Source organism: Lytechinus variegatus, chromosome 1 (genome assembly GCF_018143015.1).
Source record: "Lytechinus variegatus isolate NC3 chromosome 1, Lvar_3.0, whole genome shotgun sequence".
Taxonomy (NCBI): Eukaryota; Metazoa; Echinodermata; class Echinoidea; order Temnopleuroida; family Toxopneustidae; genus Lytechinus; species Lytechinus variegatus.
Window position 1 is genome coordinate 38,217,398 of NC_054740.1, and position 12,498 is coordinate 38,229,895.

General features: G+C 35.8%; 1 protein-coding gene across 1 annotated transcript in view; it reads left to right on the forward strand.

The window, feature by feature from the left end:
* Positions 1–12,068, forward strand: part of LOC121413439 (polypeptide N-acetylgalactosaminyltransferase 10-like) — a 43,634-nt gene extending 31,566 nt beyond the window's left edge. Inside the window, exons 7-12 of the mRNA XM_041606262.1 lie at positions 4,501–4,621; positions 5,688–5,798; positions 6,395–6,616; positions 7,921–8,028; positions 8,848–8,997; positions 11,433–12,068. Of these exons, the coding sequence (XP_041462196.1) occupies positions 4,501–4,621; positions 5,688–5,798; positions 6,395–6,616; positions 7,921–8,028; positions 8,848–8,997; positions 11,433–11,600 (880 nt within the window). The 3' untranslated portion in view covers positions 11,601–12,068. The remainder of the gene's footprint in view (positions 1–4,500; positions 4,622–5,687; positions 5,799–6,394; positions 6,617–7,920; positions 8,029–8,847; positions 8,998–11,432) is intronic.
* Positions 12,069–12,498: the final 430 nt, after the last annotated feature.

Here is a 12,498-nt window from a genome sequence, read left to right on the forward strand (position 1 = left end):
CTTTAATATTATATTGTTATAAAATAGTGCAAATAGATAGTTATCAAACCTGTCGTCTTCTCCTTTGCTTACTTTTTTATCAAGCAAGACTTGGCTTGCTAAATATATAGAATGATTGAAAATTTGCTTTTGTATTTTACATGAACATTCAAAAACATATCTTTGAAGAAAATTCTAAGTGGAGGTGCCGTGGCCGAGTGGTCTAAGGTGCCTGGCTATACATAGAAAGTCTGGGGTTCGATCCCCGGCCGTGGCATCTATGCCCGTGAGCAAGGCATTTAATGTACAATGCTCTTTTATCATCCTGCTTTCAAATAAATGGAAATTCTACATGCATTATTGGTAACCTGGTGTGCACTTGTTAAAAAAATCTTTGAAGATATCAGTATTTTTTTTGGTTAAAAGTCATATCTAATAGAACTGCTTTCAAGAACCTTTCTTCCAATTAAATTTTTAAACACTTTTGCTTCCAGCCCTACATATATTTTGCACCCCATCAGGGTGAATAAATGATAACCCGCCTGAACAGAAGAACGTACCTTTTTGCCATTTAGCATGTCTCCCAACAAGGATCTTTTCTCCCAAGCCAGGGGCAGATTGAGGATTTTATAGAGTAGCAAGGGGAGGGGGAAGATGCATGTGGTTTGACAGTTGTACCAAAATACAAATGTATTCAACAAATTTTAGGATGCAGTTTTGTTGGGGGATATACTGTATAGTATTTGGCAAGGAAAGAAATTTTCAATTGACTGGATTTCTTCTCAATTTTTTTCTTAAAGAGATTGGGAGGGGGATTTTATGGTGCCTCCTTATTTCCACCACCACTGATAGCCTTTATCCATGAATCTTTCATTATACTATAGGTGGTTTCAAACCGCCTCGATCACAAGAATCCCTGTTAAATTACAAGAACTTTTAAGGCTAAAAAATACCCGTTAATTATTCCTGCATTCGCACCGCCCCGAAACACATCCTTCGGGATAAGTTCCCAAAGTTACGAGCATGCGCAGTGTGGTCTGATAGGCAGGCAAGGCGCGAGATTAAAAATCACTAGCCCAGCATCCACCCACGCCGCCGCGCCCAACGACACGCTGGGCTAAAAGTTCCCGTAATTTGCTTTTACATGGCCAAAATACCTGCGACCTTGGAAAAATCCCCACAAAAGTTCTCGTAATTTCGCCAAGTACTCGTAATTTCGCCAAGTACCTACTATTTAAGCGGGTATTTTCTTTCAGGGAAATTACGCGTAGTTTGCTTTCACATTACCAAAATACCTGGTATTTTCTGATCGGGGTAAATTTCCCGATCAGAGAATACCTGGAACTGGCAAACTTCGAGGCGGTCTGAAACTACCTTGTGGCTCTTTAATGCCTGTTTTATATGTCACAATAGGGAGAACTGCAGAGAGCTGTAGCTTGAATTATTGAGAGATCATTCGTCTAGCTTTCCACCCCTTGCCTTCAGACTGCTATTGCTCGGCAAAGTTGTTGTTTTTTTCTTTGCATACTTATGATTTTTTAATACATGTATCTGAGAAAATATTTTATTGGTTGACATGTATGTCGAATATTTTACAGGGGATGTGCTTTTTGACCAATATATACAGGTATTCAGATAAAATTAATGAAAATGCAAAATTACTTCTCCATTTTAAAAACGAATGTAAAATTGCAAGCATTGTGTAATTTTAATATCTATATGGGAGTATAGCGTGTCTAGGGGTAGGGGTGGGGATAGGGGCGGACAAAGTATGAAAAATTGCTATTTGTATTGTATTCATTTATTTATTTTTATATATTTATTTGTATTGTATTCAGAATTCCTACATTTGCCTGACTGAACTACAAAGAATTTTTTTTGAAGGGCCATTACCCTCAGAAACTAGTGTTAACTTTACCCATACACTTGGGGCACATAGGGGGGGGGGGGGCTAGTCAATTTTCTCCCCTCCAATATTCAAAGACGTATCCACAATGTGTTTGACATTCATGAAGATCAAGTGGTCGGTTGCAGAATTAAGTGTCATCTCAAATGTACTACACTTACATGTAGTAAGCTTCAATGAAGTCTTAATATTTTATAAATGCTCTGAATGATATCTGTATGTCATGGAACTACTGTAAGTGTAGTGAACAACTAGGCTTTAATAGGAGGAAATTATAATTTGTAAACAAATTTTGGGCATTACTGCTATGTGTTTATTAAGGGTTAAATTATGTTTATGTGTGATTTCTTTTCTGACTTGTGATTTTCATTACAGATCGAGCATGCGATCTTAAACACATACAGGAGTAATGCTGAAAATTTGTTTACAAATTACTGTAAGTGTGTAATACGTGCATAAAAATCATATACTGATTTCATACAAGTATTGGTGTGGGGAAAACCTCTTTTATAATCATATGATAAATTTAATGCTCAATTTCTGTTCTTGACCTGGAATAGTATTATCTTGGCATAAATAGGACTTTCTCTGAATCATGTGATCCCCAATGTTTCCAAAATCTTGGGGAAAGATCATTTGTTCCCTTATTTTATGTGCAGGCCGCCGCGTCCGCCACAGAGATTTCCTTGTGAGCACTTTATCAACTGCATTTCTTCTCCGATCGTCTTCAAATTTAGCATGAAGGTTGAGTATGGTATAGCGAAGAAGCCTATTGATTTTGGTGTGGGCCGAGGTCACATGGTAAGGTCAAAGGTCATTTACAGCTCAACATTAAAGTTTACATGCAAAACTCTCTTATGACACCTAACTCTGTAACCGTAAGTCACTTTTCAACCAAACTTGGGTGATCGATGGACTTGGGGGACCTGCATGTTATGCTGCAGTCAGAGGTCACATGGTAAGGTCAAAGGTCATTTTCAGGTCAACTTTGAAGTTAACAAGCAAGATTCTCTTTCCCTGCAACCACAAGTCGCTTTTCAACCACACTTGGATGGTAGATGGACTTGGGGGACCTGCATGCTAGGGTCATTGTTGCCATGATAATTGTATTTTTTGGTCAAATTTCTGTGTGAGCTCTACATTGTATATATCGCAATGACGGATGACACGGTGGGTTTGGGGGATACATGTGCTCAGCTGCGCAACCTGCCGAGCATCTCTTGTTAAAAATATTTTACTTTAAAAAAACACCCGAAACATTTCTTTTTTATTCTTCTTATTTTCATGAAAAAAATATATTTACAGCACCTTGAACACTCTACATAGTGGATAAAGGGCAATATAAGTTCAATATACTATTATTATCATCATCTTTGTACAGGTATTACCTTATTACAGCCCCATGTGGAAACTTCTCCCTAGTGGGCAAATTTCACACATATGCTCAGATGAAAGGAACATTTAGCAGGCTGTTTAAATGCTTTGGTGCTTGCCTTCACGACGGCACAGTACCGACAGGCTTTGATATTAGCGGTGGTCATATAGAATCAATAATGAATCAGCTTCTATCCAGCAATTCCTCCAACCGATCCCCTGTGCTGTACTGTAAAGTGTGTCTGTAAGGGTGAGGAGGTGTGTATGTGCAAGACGGGAAAAAATGAGAGATAGGGTGAGAGAAAAGAAAATACATGTTGGGGAAGAGATGGGAATGGGGAAAAGAATTAGAGAGATAGTGTTGAAAGGAAGGTCGAGTGAGAAATATTGAATAGGGGGAAATTGGGTATCAGATTGAGAAAGAAAGAGAGAGAAAAAGAAAGAATTTGTTTAACAGTTGTAAGTGTTGTGAATAAGACAGAAAGAACTGTCAGGTCCAAGGTTCAAATCCCAACCACAGCAGTATCTACATGTGCTCCTCTCCACCCAGGTTTTAATTGGATACTTGATAAAGGGTGAATTTTTCAATTTTCATTTCAATTCATTTCATTCAATCATTAAATACAAATAATACATGAAAGCACAATTAAAGAAATAAGTTAAATGATTAGGGTACCCCTAAAAGCAGAAGCTTGATGAGTGGGGCACACAATACATAAGATATAAAAGTACATAAAAGTGAAAAAGGTAACAATGATAATACAAACAAAACAGAAGAAATGAGATGGTAAACCTATGGGGAAGGGGGTCAGGAAATGGGTGTGAAAATGAATTATGGGATTATTTGGCATACATAATTATAATTGAAATTTTGAGTTTGATTTTGATTTAAATTCCATTAGAATATTATGAAAGAGAGAGAGAGAGAGAAAGAATTAGGGAGAGGGGGAGAGAAAGGGAATAGAGAATAGTGATGATGAAGAAAAAAAAATAGTTTATTTGATGATCATAATGCTGATGGTGATGAGTAGAATGACAAAGAAGGGGGAGAATTAGGAGGAGGTGAAGGATTAGGGAGATTAGGGAGAGATTTGGATGATGGAGGTGTCGGTGAAGGAAGTAACAATGAAAACAATGATGAACAAAATGAGTATAATCAGAATGAGGGTGATAAAAATGATGATGATGGAATTTCATCCTTTTGAAGTAATGTTCATTTCATGATATTTTTCATCCTCTAGAACCCCTATCATGGCTGGCGGCTTGTTTGCAGTGGACAGGAAGTATTTCATGGAGGAGTTGGGTGGCTATGATGAAGGATTAGAAATATGGGGAGGAGAACAATATGATCTGTCTTTCAAAGTAAGTATAGGCAATATCTAGGGGTGTTTTGTAACCATTTGTGAAGTTATTAGTCATGACGCCATAAACAATTTGAATATAAAGTGTCACATAATGCAATATTTTCAGGCTTTCATCATTTTCTATTCGAGTACATACATGTATTTCAGGTAATTGTCATTCAAAGTAAAGTAAGATATATTGTGGGTAAAATGGTAGACAAAAGACAATTTAAAAAATTGTTTCTTTTCTATGCTGATTCAATAAAAAGTTATAGGGAAACCCCTATGATTTGTGATGTTATTGTGATGAAAAATATATTGATGTGTCAGTAAAAGGCACTAACAGCATTATGGAACACTCCCTCTGCCATAACCTTATGAACAATATATCTTTCTAAAGCCATGCTGTGACTCTTACCTTTTTTCTCTCTATCTGTCTCTCTTACCCCTTTCATAAACCCAATTACTATGAATTAGGCGGCTAATAGCAGCATAATTTGGTCATAAAATTGGAGGACAAGAGTTATCCGCATTACTCTGATGCTGCTATTATCCGCATAATAGCGGCATCGGGATAAGATTTTGAGTTTATGAATGCATTTCCAAATAATGCGGATAATTGCCATGGTGCGGTCACAAGGTCACCCTTTTCCAACACAACCGCATCGGAGGGGGCATGTCCAGTTGTCATGGCGATTATCCGCCGTTTTCAGGACGGGCGCTCGTAAAAATAATGCGGCTTATTTTCGGAGTTTATGAACGCAATTTTTATTGAATTATCCGCATTACTCTAAGGCGGTTAATTGGAGGATAGGTTTATGAAAAGGGTATCTGTGTCTCTTTATCTATCTCTCCTCTTTCTCCAACTCTTTTTAAATTTCTCTCTTTTCAACCACCATACCCTATCTCTCTTCTTCTTCACTCTACAGTTACCTCTTCTTTCGTCCCATTGCCATCCCTTCTTGCCCTGAGCTGCATTGAGAACAATGCAGTTTTCTTTAATTGTCACTGGTTATTCTGACAAATTAACACCATATGAATCATTTATTCCTAGATCTCTACATGTTATTCATATTTTCTCCCAGGTATGGATGTGCGGGGGTGAAATGGAGGAGATACCGTGTTCGCGGGTCGGACACATCTACCGAAAATTCATGTCTTACACGGTGCCTGGAGGCGCAGGTGTGATCAATAAAGTGAGTTTGATGGACTTGAGTAATGATGTGTGAAGATTCCTCAGTTTGTTCTGGCAGGCATGATTCTTCAAAGAGAGAATAAAAATACCGCTCTTTTCAGCTGAAAATTAGCTTGGCACATCCTCATGATTGGGGTAAAACCATCCACATCGCTCCATCTCATTTTATTCATAGAGTTGAAAATATATTTTTTTGGTCAAACAGATTTGATAATTTGCTTTATTTGTAATTGTAAAAAAGGGGGATAGCAATTAAATTATTTGAAATGTTGAGACTGAGAGGAGAGCTCAAGTGGTTAGAATTAAATGTTAGTCTATTTAGAACCCACATTTAGCGAATTTGTCCAGATTGTATAATTTTGTAAAGGGATATAGTTGAACTGAGAATTTGTATTCATGTAGTCTTATTCTTGTATTTTCATGTTCAGGGCATATGACTAGACAGAATTGAGTCTATGTATTATGCATGTAATTTTGCTTATTTCTACACCTTCGAGCAAACACTAATTCCTTAAGGCAGTATAATGTGTCTTGAGAAAAATTATTGTAGTAATTCATCACTTTATTTGACATTCAAATTTACAATTCTTTCTCCAGAATCTTTTAAGAGTGGTTGAGGTATGGATGGATGAATGGGGCAAGTACTTCTATGAACGTCGGCCGTACCTCAAGGGGCAAAACTTTGGTGATATAAGCAAGCAGATGGCCCTGCGAGAGAGACTGCAGTGTAAAAACTTCACCTGGTTTCTGACTGAGGTGGCGCCAGACATCCTTCAGTATTATCCTCCAGTAGAGCCGGAAGGCGGGGCCAAGGGGCATGTAAGTCTGAATGCAAGTCATGATTTAATGTGCTTTATAGCCAGCAGAACAAGCTTGAGATATTTTATTAGTTGTACTTCTTGAATTAAATGAAAACAGAATCCACTGATCTTTTAGGCATAGATAAAGTCTTGCTCTCCATTTAAGTTGGAACAATCCAAATGTTGAAGTATGTAATGTTGAAGAAAAAAATTGTTCCTGCTTCTAAGAAATTTAAAATTTTATTGCAGTATTTTGTACTGTTTAAGACTAAAATAGAACTGATAACAATCTTGCCTCATTCATGAGTTTATTCTGTTTACTTTTCCCCTCTCTATCAACTATCATGGTATTTGTTGCCATAATATTTCATATTCTCCTTTATTCATTCTTTACTTATCAGCTTTATGAAACATCTCCTGGTTGACTTGTGTCCTTAATGTGAGCACACATGATGCGTCTGTGTTTATGCCATTTATTTCTGTGTTTCCATTGGTGCTATCTATTCTGTCTTCAGTTATTTCCTCTTTGGGTATTTATTTGGACTTCGAATTCCAGGCGTTGGTAGACATTAATTCGTATCGCGGAAACTATGGAAGTGTGAGCATACCTCTTCTATATGCTTCATGCATGCATGATGATCCCATGTTGAGATTATATATTTTTTTCCTGTCAAGGAATGCAGTTTGGATTGCAAGTTCAAGTTTCATTCTTGCTCCCCATCGCTGAAACCCGAAGCAAGCAGGAGGCATGATTGAAATGCACTCCCTGTGTGATATATTTGTACCGATGTTGCCTGTAAAGAATTTATCTTTTTTTTTTTGGCGCATGCTCACAAAGTATGGAACATCGAATTGTCAATTGCGTTGTGTGATCAAATTATATCTTGGTTGATTTTGAAAGGTTGAAGAGGAGAGAGGATTTGAAAGATGCAACAATCTGTTTTGAACAAGAAAAAATGCATGTACCTCAGCACATTCTGTTTTCTGCATCTTGTATCTTTCATTTAGACCTACAGTCTTTTCTAATTCTCTCTTTCTCTAATATTTTCTTCTTTCTCTCATCCCCCTTTTTCCTATCCCTTTCCTTTCCTTACAATTCTTGATGAGTACAAGAATTAAATCAGAAGTTCAAAGGCTCTAATGGCCTTATAAGGTTGCTGAAAAAATATCCACATTGATCAAAATTTGTGTATACAGATACTGCAGGCTGTTATCAATTAGAACTTGTGAAAATAAATGAAATATGCTTGGAAAATAAGCGATTTCATGGTTCATATCATTTGTATCATCATGCAGACTTGATCTCTATGTATTGATTTACAGATAACACATATGAGTACAGGAAAGTGCCTCACGTTATCCCAGGCGGGTAAAGATGAATTGAGGATAGAGCAATGTTCACCGAGATTCAAAAGGGAGGGAGGTTCACAGGTAAGCGAGATCAGTTCTTTTTTATCAAGGGGGAGCCGTCGAACAAGATGATGCAGCATTACTTCTAGCCATGCATTCCTGATTAGTTTTAATTTTGTTTTATATTTTAGTGGTTCTGTTTTTTATACATATTATGGTATCGATGTCCGTCCGTCTGTTTGTCCATCTCTGTCCTTCCGTCCATTAACTTTTCCTTGTAAATGCGATAAATTCAGTTTAACTTAACCTAGGCTCATATAATTTGGTGTGTATGATACTAGCATTGATCCCAGGAATTCTATTGATTTTGAGGTCAGAAGGTCAAAGGTGAAGTCGCCACCATCCATTTTTCTTGCTTGACCAATAACACCATTTTCTGTGTAACAGGCGGGCGTATTATGTGCTCACCTTAGTGACACTCTTGTTTTTGTATGTCATTATTTTTTCAGGGGAAAGTGATGAACTTTGACCCTTTCCCCGATTTTTACTTTCAAAAAATATTTTGCCCCCCTCCCCTCACATTTGGTAAATTCTGGATCTGCCCCTGATAGTACTTTTAGTAGTACAAGTAGTCCAGAGCTATATCATCCCAATTATTTAGGGCTTCCCTTTTTGAGAAGATATGTCATGGAATGTCAGCAAGAGTGTGAATGAAGTTTTTTTTTCCCTATTGGATGTTATGCTGTATCAGTATCCTAACCAAGAATTGAAGGATTTACCTAAATGAATAGCTGTATAGCCTTTGGTCCCCCTACACTGTATTCTTGATGTCCACATAAAGATTGAACAATATGAATTCACAGTCATTGTTATTATATTATTATTATTATCACCCTGTAGTATTGGGAAATGACATGGCATGATGATTTCAGACCAGGCTCAAAAGGTCGTAAGCAGTGCGTTGACTTCCCCTACGGAAGGGAAGGTGCAGAACCTATCCTTTATCCCTGCCATCATGGAGGAGGAAATCAGCTCTGGGTTTATGATGAGGTGAGATTTGATGGCAATATTCATAACAAGTAGTATGTAGTAATATGGTATTTTTATTCAATCAAGAAAACTTGCAAAACAGTCCAAAAACTGAAAAATCCAGTGTACAGTATAAACAAAGGCAAAGTACAATATTATAAAGATGAAATATAAGCAAAAAATCACAACCAACCGATAATCATATTACACAATCATAAAAGATATACCAGGAAAGAAAAAACAATGAAAAAAAAAACACTTTAAAAAGTAACATTTTGATCGATAAAGCATGTAGAAACCGTCAAGAAGTGTGAAGGTGTAATTCAAACAGAACGCAACTAGGGCATACATGTATTACCATATAATATGGGGACAAAAATAAAGAAAAAAAAGAAGAGAGAGAGAAAGATAGTGAGAGATAACCAATATTACGGGAAACAGTAAATATAAAAAAAGCAAATGAGAAAAGGAAGAGAAAGAAAGAAGAGAGAGGATGAATTATGAAAAGAGTGGAAAAGGGAAGAGAGTGGGTGGAAAGAGACAGATAGGAAATGTAAAGGAGGGGAAGATGAAGGGATAATATGGAAAAGAAGACCAGCAGAAAGGGGAGAGTAAGAAAAATAGAAGGAAAATATGGAAAAAATACAGCAGTAAGTGATAAGAAATTACCAAAAGGTCAACAATAATTGGGATACGACGACGAGTGTTTCTGCCAGCTCGACTACCAAAATGACAAAGTAACCCCAGATTATGAATGTTTGAATAAACAACAATAGAATCTTGTTTAGATATGATGCAAACAGTAGAATCTTGTTTAGATATGATGCGACAATGGTTGGCAGTATTCTAACCTGGTGCAACAAATTAGTCCACTCATTCTCATAAACTTCACATTTTATGCTTTTAAAATAAAAATATTGTCCAAAAACATGGCATCAAAGTTAATTTGCCTTACTCTGAACCAGACTATTTTCTGCAAAATTTGCATTCAATTTGATTTGGCCTTAAGTATTTTGTAGCAAGGCAACACAGAAAAGATTTCCTGTGTCTGAAAAATTACTTGCACTTTCTTGCATCTCTGAACAAGTCTGAATTGGTGATTAAAGTTTAATATGATTTGTACCAATGCTTCTGATAATACAAGTAAGGAAGAGTATTCTTGAAACAAAGTGATAGCAGTAGTTACAGTGTGTTATTGATACAGGGGTCCCAACCCATCAAGGAAAATTAATTTCATTTTTTCCAGTCAGGGAAAAGGAAAAATCAGGGAATTTGATTTTTTTAAAAGATACCTCAAATCAGGGAAAAATGCCTCAAATGAGGGAAAAACCAGGGAATTTTCATTTGCTCCAAAGTCGAAAGCATGATAGTCAGTCAGACTCTGTTATATTTTGTTGCATATCAAAACAACATCCATTAAATGACTAGTTATGGTGTTGTGTTTTTTTTAGTGTAACCTCTCTGACTACAGTACAAAATTTGTTAGTAAAAATACATGTAATTCACTGCAACAACTTACAAAACATGTAACACTGGGAATGGGTTTCAAACTTCATCAGGGTAAAATCAGGAAAAAAATTTCGTTGTCTTAATAAGCTGGGAACCTTGTGATATCAATGAATCTTTTTTTCATCCAACATGTTTAATTTTTTTTATCAACTCAGTAATTTATAAAGAGCTTTTGAATTAGTTTCATTTTCCCTTTACCATACATGTACATTATGATCATGATCGTTCAGTCTCTTGCATGTCATGTGCATGATGAAAAAGTGGGACTAAAACTGTTTCTCTGCAAATCTGTCTATTCTGCCTACAATCCCATACCTGAGCTACGTAGATGTTTCTTTACTTAAAGGGGAAGTTCACCCTGAAGAAAACTTTGTTGTAAAAATAGCTGAAAAAAATAGTAAAAAATATTGGTGAAGGTTTGAGGAAAATCCGTTAAAGAGTGAGAAAGTTATTAGAGTTCAAAATTTTGGATTTATGACGTCATAAACGAGCAGCTGCCCCATGTGTTATGTAATATAAAATGTATGAATTTCAAATTTTGTATGGTTCCTGATGACTTAATTTTGTTTTCTTTTCATGATCGGGTGTGAAACAATTTGTCTTTTGATATACAAAAGTTAGAGTGAAAACCATTTTCAATTTTCTGAGAAAATGACATTTCATTGATTTTTTACCATTCGCTATGTATGAATGCTGCTCGCATATGACGTCACAAATCAAATAATTGAAATTCTAATAACTTTTCAATTATTTGATGAATTTTTCTCAAACCTTCAGCAATATTTTTCATTATTTTTTCTGCTATTTTTACAATAAACTTTTTGTCAGGGTGAACTTCCCCTTTAAGATAATGAATGTGTCGATGCATCATTATTCAATATTTATCAAGTCAACATATTTTTCAAAATATTTACTCAGAGTTTTCACTTTGATTTTTAATACACCAGGAACGTCATATCATCTATCATCCAGTCTCGCACCTGTGTCTATCTGTCGATGGTGACAAAACAGTGATGTCTCATTGCGTCGAGGGTAAAGAGAATTTAAAGTGGACCTGGGCGGAACCAAACTCTAAAAAGCTAAGGGAACTAGTTAAAAAACATGCAATCTTTTGATGAAAGATTTTTGTTAAGTGCAGATATTTTTTTGTTCACTGTGTGAGTTTTATGTCTAATGTGTACTCTCTTTGTTTCTCACATCTTTTTTAAATGATGGATTACAATTTAATCATCCAGGCCCTGTCATAAAAAGCTAATAGTTTTAGCAATTAGTTATAGGACTGATGTTTATGACTGATTAATTTGATCACTTACAGAAAAAATCACTCATGAACATTAATCCTGTGATAAGCCTCTGAGTTTTGTGTCATGAAGCCCAGATTTATTTTCTATTGATATATCAAAGCTTATCCAAATCCAAACATGGCTTGTTTTTTAAAACTTTTTCTTGTCTCATTTCTATGTTTAAACTTTAGCTATTATATCCCAGTCTTAGTCTTTTTTCTTTTCTTTTCCTATACTTTTTGCATATAGGGACATGCAATCTTCTATGTGTGATGCGCTATAAAAGTAATAGTAACAAATTTACGATCAGCCAATCATATTGAAGGATTTCAGTAGCTTATAACTGTTATTGGAAATTTGTTATCATAACAAGTTTTATGAAATGGGTCCATGATCCAAAAATTTCCAAAATCAGAATGTATTGATTAAATGTTGAGTACTATATGTTGAATTTATAAAAAGAAATGCACATTACTTTTAATTCACAACCATTCCTGATAGGGACACTCTGATTTTCATGATATTAGATTGCAATCAGTGACAAAATAAATCTGTGAGGTATTGATGGTGATATAATGATAGCAATAGTAGAACAAATTAATATGTTACATGTATGACACATAATGTGTGTAAGCCCCAAATATGCATTAATTGTTCAAGCATCTTTGAATGTTAGCAAAATATAATCTTAAAAACAACCAAATAATGTCACAGGAGTTACGCCTTGCAC